Source organism: Lichenostomus cassidix, chromosome 1Aa (genome assembly GCF_008360975.1).
Source record: "Lichenostomus cassidix isolate B80296 chromosome 1Aa, HeHo_3.0, whole genome shotgun sequence".
NCBI classification, from domain to species: domain Eukaryota; kingdom Metazoa; phylum Chordata; class Aves; order Passeriformes; family Meliphagidae; genus Lichenostomus; species Lichenostomus cassidix.
Window position 1 is genome coordinate 12893156 of NC_139480.1, and position 19204 is coordinate 12912359.

At 36.1% G+C, this 19204-nt stretch overlaps 1 protein-coding gene across 4 annotated transcripts in view; it reads left to right on the top strand.

Annotated features, from left to right (window-relative positions):
* Nucleotides 1-19204, top strand: part of KMT2E (lysine methyltransferase 2E (inactive)) — a 56934-nt gene that overhangs the window by 22321 nt on the left and 15409 nt on the right. For 3 of the 4 annotated variants that reach the window (XM_085040436.1, XM_085040427.1, XM_085040441.1), the window contains 12 exons: nt 2934-3045; nt 3388-3617; nt 5262-5342; nt 5514-5572; nt 9673-9845; nt 10862-10900; nt 12521-12733; nt 14152-14282; nt 15344-15461; nt 15612-15721; nt 16591-16852; nt 18688-18786. In XM_085040436.1, coding sequence (XP_084896562.1) covers nt 2934-3045; nt 3388-3617; nt 5262-5342; nt 5514-5572; nt 9673-9845; nt 10862-10900; nt 12521-12733; nt 14152-14282; nt 15344-15461; nt 15612-15721; nt 16591-16852; nt 18688-18786 — 1627 coding nt within the window. Of the gene's footprint in view, nt 1-2933; nt 3046-3387; nt 3618-5261; nt 5343-5513; nt 5573-9672; nt 9846-10861; nt 10901-12520; nt 12734-13486; nt 13612-14151; nt 14283-15343; nt 15462-15611; nt 15722-16590; nt 16853-18687; nt 18787-19204 lie in introns of those variants that run through there. The other variant, XM_085040448.1, reaches the window with a different exon arrangement.

The window sequence follows — 19204 nt, forward strand, 5'->3', positions numbered from 1 at the left end:
CTGCTTGGGCCTTGATACTTGAGCCCAAAAAAATGTAAAACTGGATTTTTAAATTAGGTGGTATCTCATGCTTTAATCATCTGTACAATTAAATATTTTGCCAAGAGGCATTTCTTCTCAAAGCTATCCAGTTCTGAGATGTCTATTTCAGAAGAAGGGCTTGACCTTTAAACAGACAGTAGTATAGAGGGCATGTTTTCTGTTTAAGGTCATGCGCATGGTTGGCAAAACCAGTAGTAATAAGGAATTCATTGACCTGTCTGCCAGAGTTAATTCTGTCTGTGGCTCTGTGGAAAAACAGTACTCATTCTGAACTGCTTATGGGGTCTGCATCACTTTTCTGTTCACTGTAAAGGAAACCTACAATGGTTCATTTCTAGCTTCAGTGAATGCTCTTCCAACTCTTTCCCATATTTCTTGGTTTCTTCCCTTCTTCCCCAGCCCAGTAGAGTGGACAAATGGAACAGTAACAGTTACATTCAGAGCTCTAGTGAGCATCTGTTATAATTGAAAATAGGATCTGTGCCTGGATAAGCATTTGAAAAAAATTTTACTGAAAGCTGATAGTGCTCCAAATTTGTATTTATGTTACAATTGTTTTAATAGTTGCTTTTCTGTATCACCTGATTTTTTTTCCAACATTTTTTCTGGTTTTCCTTGTTCAAGTAAAGCTGTGCTTTCTTCTTACTAACATTGTTCTCTGAGTCTGATTTATGAGGGTTTAAAACAGTTGGTGATAAACAAATGTTTTTGGAAGCTTTACACTGCTGCTTCCCACCACTGTTATGCCTTTAATATTAAATTTTACTCTCTTAAGTGGTTTATAAATTGCTAGAGTAGATAAGAAATGTATGTAGGCAGTAGGGTGTATTGTCTTGCCTCATATTTTGCAAGAGACTTAGAGTATCTTCTTGATTTTTGTTGTCGGTGAAATACACAACCTCTCTTTTTATGACACTTTCTTTCTGGTATCTTTCACTGAATGTTCCTGTGTTTAGGTAGCTGGTATTTAGGTCATAGTAATACTTATTTTTAATGAAGGAAGCTCCTAAATTAAGCCTGGATGGATTGTACCAGAATCCCCTCCTGCCTGTCCTTTATTACTAAGCCTTCCTGCTCTGAAAACAGTGTTTTCCAGCAAGACCTATGCTGAGCATTGAGGGCAGAGTGGATAAGAGTACCCATGCTACTGCTTTTCCCATTTGGGAAATGGTGAAGAGTAGCAGTAGAAGTAATGCAATGGTCAAGACCTGCTTGTGTTGGAGAAGCTAATTTCTGCCCTAGCCATGATGGATGCATAACTAATGCCTCATTCACTGGCCTTTTGGTTTGCTAGGTCATCAGAAGAATTACTGGATGACAGAAAAGATATATGATTACTGCACAAATGCGTTGTCTTGGTAAATAGATAATGGCAAGTCAGTTGGAAAGGCACAGTTTTTTCATCTTTTGTGTTTTTTCAGTCATGAGCTAAAGTTCTGAGCTGCTTCTAGAAATTAATTCTAAAAAGCTCCAAATAAAATTGTATTTTCAAGTTGTGAAGGGGTGTAAGAGTAAATGAGGATGTTTCTGGGGTAACGAAGAGCAAGTGCTGTCAGAGTTGGTTTGTCTAATGCTAGTCTAATGTTAGTACTTCTCATGATTTGTGTGCTCACGTGTTTGCTTACTCTCAAAAAAAGGCAGCTGATGACTGTTGGAGACATTAATCTTTTAAAAGATTTTTTCTTTGGACTCTAGAAACTAAAGCCCTCCCCAAGCAGTGCTTTTAACTAGCTTCTTTTTAAACAATTTTAGCATGTAGCAACCTCACATGGGAAAAAGCTCGTAAGAGGAAATGGGCCACAAAACCTTTAGTAGGACACTTTCAAATAGATGTGAAAATACTGCATTTTGTTCAGAAAGTTAATGATTAATTATACTTTTTCCAAAAAGTGTTACCAACAAATTTAAGTTGCTGGTGTCCTTTTATATCAAACTACTGTGGCTTCATGGCATAGCAAAAAAGCCTCTACTAAGTATCTTAATGTCTAAGAAAAAAATGCATCAATATCTATTTTGAGATTCAGAAATACCAAGTTTATTTTAAAAATCAGCTCAAGGAATTAGTAAGATACATGATAGGAACTAGAATTCACTCATAATAAAAATAAAATCAGAAAAGCGAATCAGACCTGATTTGTGTGTTTGTCAAGACCACTTCAGTTTTAGATGTTATTTTGTGGTGCCTTTCACTGTTTAAATCCCCCCCCCACTTTAGGTAACCTGGAATCATTTGTCTTAGTATGATAGAATCATAAGGCACAACGAAAAAACTGCAAGTTATCTCTGTCATGCACATGTGAATAACTGCTGGAGAAAGGTCATGAAGGTGTAAATTTTGTGCTCCTGTTTCAGTATTCCTTTATCTTTCTTGTTTTATGTTGTGGTTTACTGCATATAAACCCTAGTTTGTGTGTCGGAGAAGTCATTGCCTTTGATTACTAAACTTCTTGCAAATTGTTATCAGTATTTTCTTTCTATTTAAAGATAAATCAATAGAAACAGCCTTGTTTAGATAATATGCCCTGGTTAGGATTGCTGCTTGTGGAAGCAGTCAGTATGGGTGGTGCCCTGCCACTGCCGCTGTGTGTCACTGCAGGGCTCTATCGCCGTGCTGCGCTCGGAATTCCAGCATCAGTCCTTGGGCAGAATTCCCTTCTGCAGCTTCTGTTAGAGCTTTTTTTTCCCTTTGTTTTCTTTCCCTTATTTTTTTGTCTTTTTTTAATTGAGGGGACTACTGGGGGTGTGGGGTGCAAATTTTTCCCTGCCCCTTATGCTCCTTTAAACAGAATTGACAGGGAATTAATTAGAAGTTATGCAGCAAGTATCTCCAATTAATTTCTATAAATTACATATTAATTGCATTTGTTCTTCATCTGTCTTTTGCCTTGCAGACCAGAATCAGTAGAAGCTAGCCCTGTGGTAGTTGAAAAATCGAACAGTTATCCACACCAGTTGTATACCAGCAGCTCGCACTCACACAGTTACATTGGTTTGCCCTATGCAGTAAGTTTGTGCTAAGTATTCTGTACAAAAAATATTACGTAAAAACCTTTTTTTATCTGGAAAAACTGATTTATGCTTATATTTCTATATCTTACTGGGAGTTGGGTAAGCTGGCTAGAAATGGCCAATTAGAAGCAGAATACAGAACATAGTGCATTTAAATGTACGACATAATTGAGAAGTTAGAAAATAAGACTGAATTGTGACATAAATGAAATCTTCATCTTTTACTAAAAAAATCAGAAACCCAAAGTTCTTTGCCAAACGAATTCTTACATTTTGGCTTGAATAACCATCAGTGTATGAGTATTTACAAGAACTTAACTTTTAACAAAATTCTAGGACCATAACTATGGTGCTCGGCCTCCTCCAACGCCTCCAGCTTCTCCTCCTCCATCAGTGCTTATAAGCAAGAATGAAGTAGGCATATTTACCACTCCCAACTTTGATGAGACCTCCAGTGCTACTACCATCAGTACATCAGAGGATGGAAGCTATGGAACGGATATTACCAGATGCATTTGTGGCTTTACACATGATGATGGATATATGATCTGTTGTGACAAATGCAGGTAATGAATATTAAAATAACTTAAAAAGTAAAAATTACTTGAATCTTCCCACTGCACTGAAAGTAAATGTAACTAAATGGTGTTTTAATTATGTTGAGTCACAAGAAATTTCCTTCCATCAGAGAAGTGCTTAAAGGTTATATGGTTTTCTTATAGGCAAGGTAGTCAGTTAAGGCCAGTGACTATTTTATAATTTATTCAAATCAGTCTTGACTGTCCATTAATTTGGTCATGCCTTTACTTGTGCTTTGCTGCTTAGTAAGGGTGTACCTTTTTTCCCCTCTAAAAAGGATGTGTGTGGTACTCTGTCCCAAGTTATTTGGTGGTATGGTAAAATAAAGACCTAGGCATTCTTTAATCTGCATGGTCTGAGTAATAAAGCATCTTGGTGAATTACGTATGTGTAAATCAAAGAACTTGAAGGATACAAAATAGTGTAAAAGAAACTTCTCAAATATTGGTTTCTCTGCACATGATCTTACTGACAGCTCTTTAATTTTCAAAGGATTTAGTTAATAAGTCTGAGAAGACTAACCTGGATTCTTATTGGAGAAGGTGAAGTTAAATGTTTAGACTTCTGAGTTTATGCTTAAGCGCCTACATGATCATAGTATAATGAGGGACTACTGTTAAATACTTGGAGTTGGAAAAATAAGCGTAGAAAATTTTAGAGCTGATATACTTAACAGAAGACAAATCTCACGTTTCTACTCAAAATTAGGCTGTACTTTTATATTCAGTATGGTTAACAAATGCTGCTGAATTTCTTAGATTTTTGTGTATAAAATTATAGTTACAGCTAATTGGAGTGTTATTTTGAGCTCCATTCTCCTGTCTGCTTATGTAACAGGCTTGTTAGTAGTTTCTGATGGTACTTGATTCTGATTCTCTTGCTCCTTTTGAAATGCATTAAGATGTTTTTCTGGCAGTGGAGTTGTAGACCATCACCATGTAGATGATTTTTTCCCCTTTGAAGAAGAGATTTTCTGTGAGGAGTTTGTGAATTTACTGCAACTCTTTCCAAGTGGGAAGATAACTATTTTTGTGTCCCTCATCCTTCTAGCAATGTAGGGATGGGTATAAAATACCGTTTCTGTAGTTTCTTGCTAGGCCTTCGGTCTAGCAAGCAGTCTCTCTTCCCTGTGTCTGGGAAATGGTTAAAGCTCTTTCAAAGCTGCACATCAGTACTACCAGTTTATAAGTCTGTATAAAAATGTGTATTTATTTTTCTCTTAAGATATATAAAGAAATCAAACCCTATCTTTGTGTGTATTTCGATACATAAAAATGAAAATACTTCATGTACCTGTTTCTAAAAGGAAGTTGAATCTTTTTTTTAAAAACCAAACCACTTGTTGCTATGTACAGTGTAAGTCTTGTTGCTGAGGTTATTTGTCTCTATCTTGTTCTCTATTGTGATAATTTACCATTTTATTTCTGATGTTAGAGAAGAATTTCCAAGAGAAAATGAGTCAGCTAGCAGAGTGGTCGCAAAGGCAGTGATTGAGAGATGTAGTTTTAGGCAGTATTGAAGCTGAGCAAAGATGACAATGACAAAAAAGAACAGCTTGCTTTCTCTCTGTATTGTACACAGTTTTTAAAATGGTACTTTAAAGTTGTGGTTTTGTTTTGGTGTTTTCATAGTGTCTGGCAGCACATTGACTGCATGGGGATTGACAGACAGCATATTCCTGACATATATCTGTGTGAACGTTGCCAACCCAGGTAAGTAGTTTTGTTGATTTTGAACTCAAATGGAATGGACCAGTGCACAACTGATGTTTTTTTAAGTATCTGAACATTCAGTTAGTTTACTGTTTATTCTGTAATAGTCAATGGGAAATACTAGAGGTCTGTTTTAATACTTGGATGCACTGATTTACTTTCTAATTTCAGGAGTTTAGATAAAGAAAGAGCAGTGCTGTTGCAACGAAGGAAAAGGGAAAATATGTCAGGTGAGTATAACTTTAAACTCTTTCCTTAGTAAAGGTTGTAAAATAAGTATAAATAAAGTGTATAGGCTTAAGAGTGTATACATGGTTCCCGCAGTTTTGACAGCCTTCAGCATATAAGATTCAGTAAATCAATGCCTTTTGCTTGACAGTATTGTTACCAAGATAACATCACATCAGAATTGTTGTAGTTCCTTGTGGTGTATTTCAGCGCTGCATTTTTTTTGTAGCAGTGAGGAATATTTCAATCTGTTGAACAGTGTTCAAGTTTCATAATAAGCAACGTTGCTTTTATAATAACTAGAACTACTTTGAGTAAGGTGCTGAAGATAAGATGGAAAAGCTTCAAGTTTTTTCTTTTGGGATGAAAGAGGGTTTCTAAGTCTACTTTCTTTCTGGAAGAAAAGTTTCAGGAGGAAATCCTAATTCTGATTTGTTGGATGTGGATTGGGGGAGTGTTTTGGTATGGCTCTAGGTTTGTTTGGACAATGGGAAAAGTTGCTAAACAGAGGTAATACAATGTAGGAAATAATGATATTTTGATGGGTTTTTGCCTTTGATAATCAGGTGACGTGTAGTGCAAGTCTATGCATTTTATGAAAGCAGTTTTGTACCTATTCACAGGATTTCAAAACTTACCTGGCCTAACTTGTCAGGAGTTCTTTCTGGCCATTACCAAAATGTATTGTAGGTGGTACTTTCAAACTCTATTACAAAAATAATAATTTGGGCGGAGGTCATCCTCCTGAATGTAACAGATCATGTCTCTGAAGTAGTGGAGTGTGTATGTATGTTTTAAGATTTCTTTTTAAAATACCATGTAGATAAGGTCCTGCTGCCCATGTCATACGCATTCAGAAAATATGTGGGGTGTATGACACAGCTGTGCTTCTTGGTGCAGTTGACACTTAGTGTTTTCTGGTACTAAGTTGCCTAAAGTCCCTTAAAGGCATTAATGACCTACTTGTAAAACCACGATAATTTTGTGTTTTGTCTGTTTTCATTTTAACAAAACCAAGCTTATAAAGAAAGTTTTGGTTAACCTACTAGGTCAACCAAATATAAATTCTAAAAATTTTTAGAATTTTAAATTATTTTTGCTGATTCTATTGAAATAGTAAAACGAGTAGATTTTTAATTTATTTGGAGTTAATGAGTTTGCCGAGTGATATGATAATGCTGTGAGGTTGAACTTGAATTTTCATGCAGGATAGGGGAAGTTGATCATCTGAGCTATTGAAGTAATCTGTTGGGATTTGTAGGCACGCTATCTGATCACTTATTGTAAATTTATAGGAAGAGAGAGATTAAAAATCTTAGGAGGAGCTGACGAGATCTTACCTTTGAAGTTAATGTTTAACCATCCTTGGTCTTGATGATCAGTGTTCTAAATATGTTACATGCATTCAGTGGGAAAGGAGATACTAAATGATAATGCAAAAGTATCAAAACAGAGTTAAAAAGAAAGGCAAATTCTGGTCCTCTTTCGACTAAAACATGGTCCAAGTGCAGTATTGGTTACTGTGATTTATAATGCATAACTTGAATGTATGTTCTTACACCTCTTAATTTCCATTCAGCTTGGCTAAAATCTACTTTACGATGACTGCTGTACAGTTCAGTTGGACTCAGTGATGTTGGGTATCAACTGTGTGAGACATGAGTAAAAAGGGCAGTTTTTGTAGATGATTTCAAGTAGGAAAAGTAAAAGTGGCATCAATTTCAATGGATCTTTTCCATATTCAAGAGGATTAGAATGTTACTTGTAACTTAGTTATTACTAAGTTACAGGTGACTGATAAAAGGTAAAATTTCCTTATTTGGATGCTCTTTGAGTAAGTGTGTGTGTATATATAGATATAAAAACAGGGCTTTTCATTTAGATATGAGAATTCTTTACAGTATAACATTTTTATTGTAACAATTTCTAAAGAGGTGCTGGCTTAGCTGTGTTTCATCCAAAGGTAAGTAGTGGGGAGAAAGCAGTAGATGAGTTGGTTTGCTTCAAGAAAAGGGCTTTTAAATGATCATTTCACATGGTAGAAAACTGCATGTCTTAAACTTCTGCGTAACCACATCAGCTTTTTTCTGGCAACATTTTTAGCCCCTCGTTCTTGGGCATGTGGTTGTCTGACGTGTTGTTGATTTTGCTTTTCGGTATTAAAGTCCAGTTCTGGTGCAGCTTGCTGTGCATTGGGTTACCTGCTGTGGTTCAGTGAAGCAAGAACCTTTGTTAAGCCCATACTCAGTTGTATACTGGATGTTTTGGGTATGGTTGGTGAGTTTTTTGGAGGGTTTTTTTGGTTGTTTTAGTTTCGGGTTTTGGTTTTTGGATTTTTGAATAGGATGCAATATATAAATGTCTGACTTATACAAGGATGTTGCTTTAAGCTATTTGGTTTTGAAACTGATGCTGTCAAGATCACTTACTGCTTATGGATAAATGAATCTGGGCCCTTAACTTGTGAAATTTGGAGCATTTGTTATCTTGCTTTTGACATGCAAACTTAAGATCTCCTCTTAATGTGCTTTACCAAGGCTCTTCAAAGTGAAAGCAGGTTATGTAGGTTAGGAAGGAGTGTCTCAAAACAACTCCATGTAATTATATGTTCAGTTGAGGTAATTATTCTTTACAGTAAGTTAGAACACAGTGTAGACAACAATATTGAAATGTTGCTTCCTTAAGGAAGACAGTGTTTTGTGGGGTTTGGGGCAAGGGGAGAGGTGTGTGGCTGTGACATCATGATTCTGTAGGTTCCAGTGTATGGGCTACAGACACTGACAATTTCAAGAGGGCCTGAGGTTTCTATTTCTCAGGCATTGGTTATTCTGCTGTCTGTTCTTCTTTGATTAGACATTTCTTCTTTTTGTGTGCTTTTTATAGTCATTTAGGAAATGTCCTCAGCAGAGATGTAGACAAATTGAGAAAACATCAATTCCTAATTTATGAGGTATAATTATGTGCCTGATAAACTGCTCAAAAGAACAACCAAAATGGTAAAATGGGCTTGTTTATTGTGCAGAGAAGAATCCTGTTAAGGAATGTTGTGAGCAGGAAAAATCTAGAGTAACCAGTAGCTGGAGTTCTTTATTTAGTAAAGAAGGTTTCAAGAATTAGGACTGCTGAGTGCACTGATTAGGACAACATCCTTCTGAGATCAGGAGGAATGTTTTCTCTGCACTCATTAAGTATTTGTAAAGCCTGCTTCTGGTGCCATTTGAGAAGTTTTGCTTAGTGTGAAGGGTATTTATTGAAGGCAGAATATTTAGAAAAGCTGCTAAAATCTGTACTGAGCACGTGCAAACTGCAGTCTCTTATCTGTGTGCATCATCTCTCTTCCAATCCTCCCCATCCTTCACAGCCTTTCATCTTGACAGAACTAGGGTAATCCTTTTTCAGGTCGGGATATGTGTTTGTCTGACATAAATGCTGATGTATGCTAAATTTCAGGCTTTGGCCTTTGGGTCTGTGAGAGCACAGCACAAAGAAAAAGTATCTGTCAGTTTGTCTGATCGCCTCTTTTCTCTTCCCTGAGTAGCAGAATGTTACTGTTAGGGGATTTTGAGTACAAAAGGCTTTTGGCTAAAATGACAAACTTGCCCTAAGAAAAAGGCACTTGATGGTGCAAATTGGAGCTGAAACAGTTGATTATGACTTACATATGATTAATTGAGCTTCACAAGAAATGCTGGTCAGTCATTAATTTTAATCCCTTCTAGAATACAGTCATCTGAGAGAATCCAAATGCCATATTACAAATAAAAGCTAAATATAAGTGAATGAGTTAACAGATTTTCTTTTTTTTACCTTCTTTGTTCTGATTCTAATTTTGCTTAAAATGGAATAGGGTCATTAATCCCATTCAAAGAATGAAATTTAATCTGGTACCTTTTGCTTACCTCGCATTACAAACATCTCTTAATTACCAGTTTCTCATTGGTCCTTCATTTTCATGCTGTTGCAACTGTTGTTGAATTTTGCATATGAGTGCTTGGAGCATTTGTCAGTATGAATTTTTGTGTTTTGAAATCAGATGCGGAGTAACTAGTGAATGTTCTTTCTACAGTACTTGAACATTTACAGAGTATTCTCTGTTTTAAAGATGGAGATACCAGTGCGACAGAGAGTGGTGATGAGGTTCCTGTGGAACTGTATACTGCTTATCAACATACACCAACAACAATTACTTTAACTCCTACAAGAGTTACAAAAGTCAATGATAAGAAGAGGAAAAAAAGTGGAGAGAAAGAACAGAACATAGCAAAATGTAAAAAAGTAAGTGAATGTAATTTCTTTTATTACTCTGGTTTATAAATTATAGCTATGTGACATTTCTTACCAAGAGACACTAATTTAAAAATCAGGCTATTTTACTACCTTCATTTAGTGTCAAATGCACGACTGTGCAGTAAATTATAGTCTTCCTAGGTGCTCGACCCCAATGACCCCTCCTTATTTCAAGTTAATATATCCTGCCTAGGAAATTTCAGTTTTATAATTGAAGCGGAATCTCACCACAGGAATTGTATTTGCTGGAATATTTGTAATAGTTAGAGGTGGGGCAGAAAAAGATTTGGGATACCCAAAGAAGAATTCCTTGAAAGTCTTCATTTGTGGTGGTTTTAAGTACAGAAATGTTTGCCACCAGTTGTCTTGATGTGACTCCATCTCCATTTAATTGAGTTGAAAATGTGTGGAAGTGTGCTGTCAGAAACTTAGCTGTTAAACTAATTAGATTTAAAAAAATACATTATACTATTTAGCTATAGGTGTATAAACAGTATATGTGAAGACAAAATATTTGTGAAGAAATAAAGTACATGGAACTTCCTAAACAAGTGGATTTCGCAGTTAATTTCATTTGCTTGGATGAGAATTCTGTCCTTCAAAACTTTAAAGTTAGAATTAGTTATTGATATCTTTTTGGAAATCTTTAGTAAAATGTTTGCTTTTAATCAAACAATTCTGAATACAAAACTGTTCTTCTGAATACAAACCATGTATTCTTCTGTTACCTCTGATATGTAGGCTTGGATTCTGAAATTCCAAAGAGTCAAGTTGTAATGTGGGAGAAACATAGTGCCTGGCTACTGTGCACTTAGGTTGGAATGCTGAATTGGTTTTTAAAACACATTTTGTGAGATGTAATCTTTTAGCTTCTTGAGATTTCGGGGTAGTTTATTCTGTTGTTTGCATCTTGCATGTTTAATTGAAAAGTTGTTAATTCATTAACAGATTTTGAATTCCTTCGTATTTCCTTCAGTGAATATAAATATCTAATTTTATTCCAGGCATTTAGAGAAGGATCCAGGAAATCTTCACGTGTAAAGGTAATGTGATTTTGTTTGGTTTTTGTTTCAAACCTTAACTGTACATTACTTAAATAATAAGTATCAGGAGTGTAATTGGGACTATACATTACGCACTACAATAGTCTCTTCTTAACTAATGTATTACATATGCATCACAGTGATTTTAAATTAAAGTATGAGCACTACATCTTTGTCCTGCCAAGTTAACTGAAATAATTAGTGGAAATTCTTATTTCAAGAATAGGTGGTTTTCAAGAGCTAGTTGGTGAATTTGGGCTCATTTGTGCTATGCAAGGGACTAAAATTGAGTGAAAGTCTCATTCGAACTTAGTGGCTCCAGCTTTTCATAATTGTTAAGCAGCAAAATAATGAAATGGCTGTAATGTATTTGAAAACTAAGTTAGTGATCCTGCTCTGTCAAACCTCCACCTATACCTGGTGGGACTCGTGTATCTGGTGGGATTTTACTCACTGGTACTGGCATAGTCTGATGGAATCATGTTGGGTTGTCTGCTTTGAAAGAGATAAGTGTTACAGCAGTCTTTAAATTTTTCTGGGACATAAAAATGTGCATGGTGTGAGAACTAGGTATTTCCATAGTTCATACATGCTTGGTATATATAAAAACAAGTGGGATGCAATTTAGACTTCAAATGTATAAGATGTGACTTGGGAACAGCGAAGATGGAATTGGGGAAGAAAAATCTCTAATTTTGTGGGAGTTTTTTAATATGGTGCTTGTAAGGTTCCATTGTTTTTCATGGTTGTCTTAGCATCACACCTTTTTAAATGCTGTTTGTGTGTATGGTTTTCTTCATGCACTAAAGAAATGTAAACAGGTAATTTGAATTGCTGAACTACTTGTGTTTTATTAATGTTTAATAGTGTCTCTGCTCAGGTGGATAGAAAAGGGAGCGTTGGCTGGCTGCTGCTGTCCGTAAGGAGCTTTGGTTGGCTGCAGCCTGGCTGCTGCTTGTGAGGTCTGGAGGTACAATGGCACTTTCTTTAAAAGTGAAAGGATCTGAAGCACTGCAGAAGAAAATTGTATAGTGAGGAGCAGATCAGGAGAGAAAAATTTTATGTGCAAAACCTGTAACATTAGAGTCACAATCTCAGTGTAGCAGGTGTATGATTAGTAAAGTTTAGTAAGCTGTGCAGCGGAAGAAAATACAACAGCATGATCTTTGAAGTTGAAAGGGGAAAATCAAGTCTGTGTATTGCAGAATAAAAGCTGGAGTTCTCTGTATTTGCATATGTTCACAAAAGCTGAGTGGGCAGGGAGATGTGACCCTCCAACTCCTGCACTTCAATTCGTGATGCAGTGCAGTTGTGGGAGGAAATAATGTCACTCTCCATTCTCATCCCACTAAGAGCGGGAATCGCTGTTGAGGAGGGAAAGTATACTTGAACTTGGGTGATACTTACTAAATAATAAAATTCTTGAAAGGACAAATGTAATGTGACTGAATTTAACTCACTGTTTTTAAGTCATGCAAAGTTTTATACCAGACTTGCTAAAAAAGCCCAGACTTTAAATCGATGGCATACCTTTGTCCATCATTGTGTGTCTTGTAGAATTTTTTTTTTGTGTTTTAATATCTTACCTTCTAATATCTGTTCACTCACTTTAATTTTTAGGGCTCAGCTCCAGAGATTGATCCTACTGACAGTTCGAACTTTGGATGGGAAACTAAAATCAAGGCATGGATGGATCGTTATGAAGAAGCAAATAATAACCAATACAGTGAAGGTGTCCAGAGGGAGGCACAAAAAATAGCTCTCAGATTAGGCAATGGAAATGACAAAAAAGAAGTCAGCACCAGCAATCTGATTTTCAAACCTCCAGTAGAGGTAATGAGTTGTACCTTGTATTACTGCATGCTGTGTTTGTGCCATGAAATTAGGTGCCGTAAAAAAAGACAACCAACTCAAAAACATCAAACCGAACAAACTAAAAACCAACCACCCGCAAAAAAAGTCCACAAAAGCACCCAGGGACTTCACATGCACTTTCTATTCCCTGTCTCACCAGATCTAAGCAGCAGAATTTTAACATATTTTTCAGAACTTGTAATTGATTTTTATGCATTCTGTATCACCCCGGTTATGTTTACACTTGTATATCATTTATCCTTAAAAGTAACTATGGTGTTAGTCTGAGCCTGAACACTGGATTTTCCTTAGACCATCTTTTGACGCACAGTCAACTTTAGTCAACTTTGCTGCTGTTTCTCTTCGAGGGATATCTGGAGTGGTTAGAGTAGAAAGAATCATTGAAGCTGAATTTTTTTTTTCCCCCCTACTATGTGTGTATCAAGATGTTCATTGTCTACGTTTTTCTTAAGGTGTGGTAAGTGTTCTGGATGTTCATGGGTGGTGTTTCTGATACTGAATTTTTTTTTTTTAACTTGGGATCCTGTAATTGCTAATTCATGAAGAAATTGTGCAATGTCTTTTTCTAGCCTTACTTACCAGTAACTCACCAGTTACTTACAGGCTTAAAATCAGAGCCATATAAAAGACTTAGCATTTTGTAGCAGAAATCTTGAGGAGTAAGTTACTGTAGCAGATTAATGGAAGCATCTTTGCTTCTTTTTCTCAAAGACCATCATGGCATATGGGACACCCTCCTTAGAGGAATATCCCTACTTACAGAGCCTACATAGAGGCTACTTCCTTTTTCATTGGTGATGACAGTTATGAGAGGTCTGAGTTCACTAATTGCCAGGGTATGTATTGGTTTTTAATTAAAAGCCATCCTTCCATCTAAAAATATGAAAATGAATTTGGAAACTCTCTCAGGATTCTTTTTTGTTTAATTTAAATTATTATGTTATTTTCCTGTTCTGTTTTTCCTTGAATGAATTGTGAATGTCGTTTTATGTCTGCATGTTTTGTTTTGTTCGAAGAGATTGAAGCCTTTTGAAAGTGTTGTGCAAAACAATGCAGCAATTCATCCTAGTAATGGTGAGAGTTAAGTGCACTAAAGGCTACAGTACTTGAATTGTGAGAACATGAATATGTTGGTTGTCAGCCATATCCTGGAGAACTAGGGCTAGAGCATTCCTTGTATCTAAATTGATAACTAGTAGCATCGGTAGGGGAACAGGACAGCTTGGTCGATTCAGTCTGGAGGTTTAATTACAAAAAGGAGGGGCTTTTTAGTTCATATGGAATTGTTTAGTAGATGTGAAAGTGTAATCTGCTGTTAATAATAATGGACAAATGGTAGAAGGTGAAAATTTATATATGAATCTATGTCTTTACAGAGTTATGTGCAAAAAAACAAGAAAATTTTAAAGGCTGCCAAAGACTTGCCTCCTGATGCACTTATTATTGAATACAGAGGAAAGTTCATGCTGAGAGAACAATTTGAAGCTAATGGATATTTCTTTAAAAGGTATGTTCATTCCTAATGTTTTACTAAAATAACTATTAAGATGTTGCTTGCCAAACTGTTGCTTCAGATAGAAATGGGTCTCAGTTACCAGCAGTGTCTTGCCTTTTGCCTTGTCTGACTAGAAGTAATGACAGATGGAATGTTGTCTCCGCCTTTGTTTTCTGCGTATCCTTACAGATTTGTTCAGGATCTAGTTTTCTCTTTCTTTCTTATTCCCTTGTCACAGGATTCCTGCATTCTCAGTTGTGCACCTTAAACCAGGAAAGAGACAAGTTCTACTATCCTAAAATAATTGATAATTTGATGGTGTAGAGGCTTTATCTTTTGTGAGAGAAACAGATTTTAAGTCCGTCAGGCTGAGAATGACATTGGAAACAGATCAGCTTGGGTCCATTTTACTGCCAGAGTTCCCTGGTTGCTTAGTTTGCTGAGATGTGTGTGACTGCTTCCTTCTTCCTGTGGATTGTTTTCAGTGCTGCCACATGGACACACCTACTTGGGAATTTGCAAGAGGCCTGCTGGAAGATATAAAACACAGACCTTTTGCTCAGTAAGGATAGGAGGGTTCCCTGGCACTTGGAATAGCAGAACTTTAAAGCTTGTTTGCATTTGGATTCCCATTTCCTTCAGGAGGATTGGTGCTAGTAATGCTGCAGATGTTAGGCAGGGATGTGGAGGTCTTAGATTTTTTTAAATGATTCTATGTGGCATATAAATGTCTGAGTTTCCTTTTGGTACCTGTCATAAGAAAAGTTAAAGAAATTTGAAAAACCTTAACTTTGTGTCTTCCGTGTCTAGTGCTTGCTTGTTAGTGTTCTCCCTTTAGATCCTATGCAGATCGTGCAGGGTTCTAACTCCATCTTGAGGTATTCTGAGAATACTTTTGGGGTATGTACCAGTTAAGATCATGAAGCTTAAATATAACCATGTCATTCTTAGATTGAGCTCCAAATTTGGTGTATTGTGCCAAGCATCATGTTACGAAGATTGCTAATAAGAATAAGCACTATTTAGCATCTTTAGGAATCATGAAATTTCTACTTCTCTTGTGTGTTTTTTAGGCCATACCCATTTGTTTTGTTTTACTCCAAATTCCATGGGTTAGAAATGTGTGTTGATGCAAGGACTTTTGGAAATGAAGCTCGATTCATCAGGCGTTCATGTACGCCAAATGCAGAGGTGAGCACATTCAGAAAGTTAAATTAGGTTTTATTTACTTAGAAATCACTTTTTCATTGAGATTCCTGATAATTTGAGCAATCCCTACAATTTTTATACAGCTACTTGAAAGTAATTTATTATAATATAATAACATTCTCTTAACTGTAGGTGAGGCACGTAATTGAAGATGGAACAATTCATCTTTATATTTACTCCATCCACAACATTCCAAAGGGAGCAGAGATTACCATAGCATTTGACTTTGATTATGGAAATTGGTAAGTATTTGAGAATGCTGTTCTAAAATACATCTAATGCTCATTAAATTACTTTGCAATTCAGAATGGCTTTGGTTTTGTATCATTTAGTTTCTTGCATGTTTTAATAACACAAGACTCCTTAGGCACTGTATTTACAATGAACAGTATGTGTGTGTGTGGGCAGAGTTGTGTATTTTTATTACTGCATTTCTCTGGTCTGCTCTTAAGCCAGCTTGGGTGCAGTGCTGTGCAGACATGCCTTTTCCACTTCACTTCAACTGTGTATGACCACAGGGTATGTGTGGTACTCAGCATGGGTTCAGACTGTCTCAAGATACCCTGCACTGTTAGGAGCTGTAGACATACTCCTCTTAAAAATACACAGTAGTTGTGTGTAGTACCTGTAGCTGACACCCTGTTTCAGTTGTATGTTTGAATAACATTTCCTGTGTATCCTAGAGCTTAAAATTGTGCAAAGTGACTCTTGAGTTTGGTGTGCTTGTGCTGTAAATTGGGTCCACCATGTTTGCATATAGGATGAACTTCGACTTCCATGCATCTGTTCGTTTTGTGTTGGTTATAATTCCACCAAGAATTCACTCAGATTTAAGATGTCTGCTGTCTTTCAAGCAAATACTAACCTTGAATTTAAAAGAATTCCATGTGGCAAAGCTAAAGAAGCCAAAACTTCTTTTAAGCCAGAGATAAGGTTTCTGAATTACAGCAGTGTTTTACATTCTGGTGAAAACTTCAGACACCGACATTTTAATGTGGTTGGTTTGCATTATAGCAGATGATTAATGTGAAATATCAGTGATTTAGTATTGAAGGGTCTCATTGCCTTACAAGCTAATCTAATGTTCCTCCTTACATTTAATTACTTGCAGTAAATACAAAGTGGATTGTGCTTGCCTCAAAGAAAATCCTGAGTGTCCCGTTCTCAGACGTTCCGAGCCTACAGAAAACATCAATACTGGATATGAAACTAGAAGGAAGAAGGGAAAGAAAGAGAAGGATGTTTCAAGAGAAAAGGAGACTCAAAATCAGAACATCACATTGGATTGTGAAGGAGCGGCCACCAAAATAAAAATTGCAGATAATAAACAGAGGAAGCTCTCTCCCCTCAGGCTATCCATTTCTAATAATCAGGTACTGACACAAAAATGCTCAGAAAGAAAAGCTTTGACATACAGATACTCTCCATTTATAGCTACTGAAGGAATTTTAACAAGTCACTGAAAAGTGATGTGGAGATTTAATAAAAATCAGAATGTTGGATGAGCTATTTAGAATTCTGTATTTTATTTTTGGTTTTCCCTAGTGTTTGCTTGTAATTTAAAGGTATGTTGGTTCCCATACCGGTTTTGACTATATTTTTTTCCTCTGAATATATTTGTGACTCTTGAACATGAAGGCCTCATGTCATGCTTTCAGGAGCTCTCAGTCCATCCTGAAGTGCCTTTTTGTTAATTGTGTTACTCAGTACTATTTTAAACATGGCAGTAAGTTGCCCTGCTCTTAAAACAAAACTCTAACCCAGAATACTGACTGTTGACTGCAGCTCCATTTTTAGTAGAGTTCTGCAGCTCCATATTTAATTCAGTTGGGAGGAGGAAGGTGTGTTTTGAAGCTAAAGGTGTAGGTAGTATGGTAAAGATACCTGGTAATGTAAAGGGATAGTAAATATTAAATTAGTCTTTTTTTGAACATGTCAGTTTGAAAGAACTATCGGGAGGGGTCCATGACATAAATTACTGATTTTGCAGAGCAGCTATTAAAGATAACTATTTAGCATGATCAGATTGTTACCTTAGTAACTGTCCATATTTCTTCATTTTGGGGGTGGTGGTGATGATTTTTTTTCTTAAATGATGCTTTTTGATGATGATTTAGTGGCAGAGAAAAAGAAGTTATTCTGGGAGGGAGCAATTCCTAGTTCTTTTAACATCATTTTAGGACTGAAGGAAATAAGATAAAAATGAGCATATTGACACCCAGTTTTCCTAAGATGATAAATTGTTCTGGAGTGTTAGTAGCTAAATAGCTTAAAAATGCTTGGAAGTCCGGAAGGCATGCATGTGAATTACAAGTTGTGATCTCTGGAGAGGCAATATTGAAATTTTCTTCAGTGATTTTTGATTTGTGTTTTGTGTTTTGTTTTTAAGAAGTGATAACTGGTATATGGAACATTCTCATGATGTTTTAATGCGATATACAGTGCTTATATAGAACAGTCACAAGAGAGCTTGTATTGTTCGTCAAAACTGAAGAGTAGGAATTTTGGGAAGATTAAAGCTGTTAAAAGTACATTTACATTTTTCCATGCACTTTCTTTACTTTAGAATCATATATGTCACCCCAGGAAAAAAGCTACTAATTGACTAGTTTTTATGTTTAGATACATATTTTAAGACAAACTTTAAGTCTTTGTGTTAGTCCTTTATGAAAATGAAATTGCATATAGGACTAGTGAACACTTAATTTGTTCCAAATTTATGCTTTCATGCTTGTTTTTTCTTTCAAAACAGAAAACCATTGTTAGGTAACTTCTGAATTTCCATGTGATACGGCACTGTCATTAGATTATATAGTGGGTCTTTAAATGGAAAATGGGACTTCAGTTAAATGCACTTCTGAGCTGAGAAAAACTTCTGTGTAATTGTTAACGTCTACTTTGGCATTCTATTCCACTAAAACTAATGCTGTTTTTTCATGGGTGTATAAAATAAAGCTCCTAAATATTTAATGACGTGGTTAGAGCAGTGGTCTCTGTTAGTGTCCAAAAGTTTCATTCTGTTTTAATTCTGATACTTCTTTTGGCTTGGTGGGCTGGGAGAGTGGGGATAGATCACTTTCATCCTGATTGTTGGTTTGGTTACTTTTGATGTAGTGGTCTGAGGATTCTTAGTTCTGTGTAGCTTTTAGTTTACCCTAGTTTCCAAGAGGAGTAGAACTTCCGTAAAACTGTCATTTCCATCTTCTAGGAGCCAGATTTTATTGATGATATAGAAGAAAAAACTCCCATTAGCAATGAAGTAGAAATGGAATCAGAGGAGCAGATTGCAGAAAGGAAAAGGAAGATGGTAAGTTGGGAAGCAAGTATCTGCCTAAAAGCATCACTAAGGCTTAGTGACACCTGCTCTTCCTATGCTAATTGCTGCCTTTTTGTGGGCTTGCAGAGTGAGCATGTGCGAAGTCAGATCCTTACATGAACTTATCCTTAAAATGCATGGCTTGCTATTTGAGAACACTTCATCTGGCTTCATCACTGCTTTCTGACAAAAATCTGCTTTCATCTTCAATTGTGTGTAATTTTTTTAGTGCCTTTAGATGATTCCTGCAAAGTCTTTTTTAGATCTAATTATTCGCTCTTTATTATTGCTTGTTATTTGTAATCGCCCTTTTTTATATAGCATTGGGAATCAAGGTTTTTGCCTATTTGATTATAGTTCCCAACTTTAGAAGTCTCAGAAATTTCAGAGTTTGGTAGAACAGTGGTAA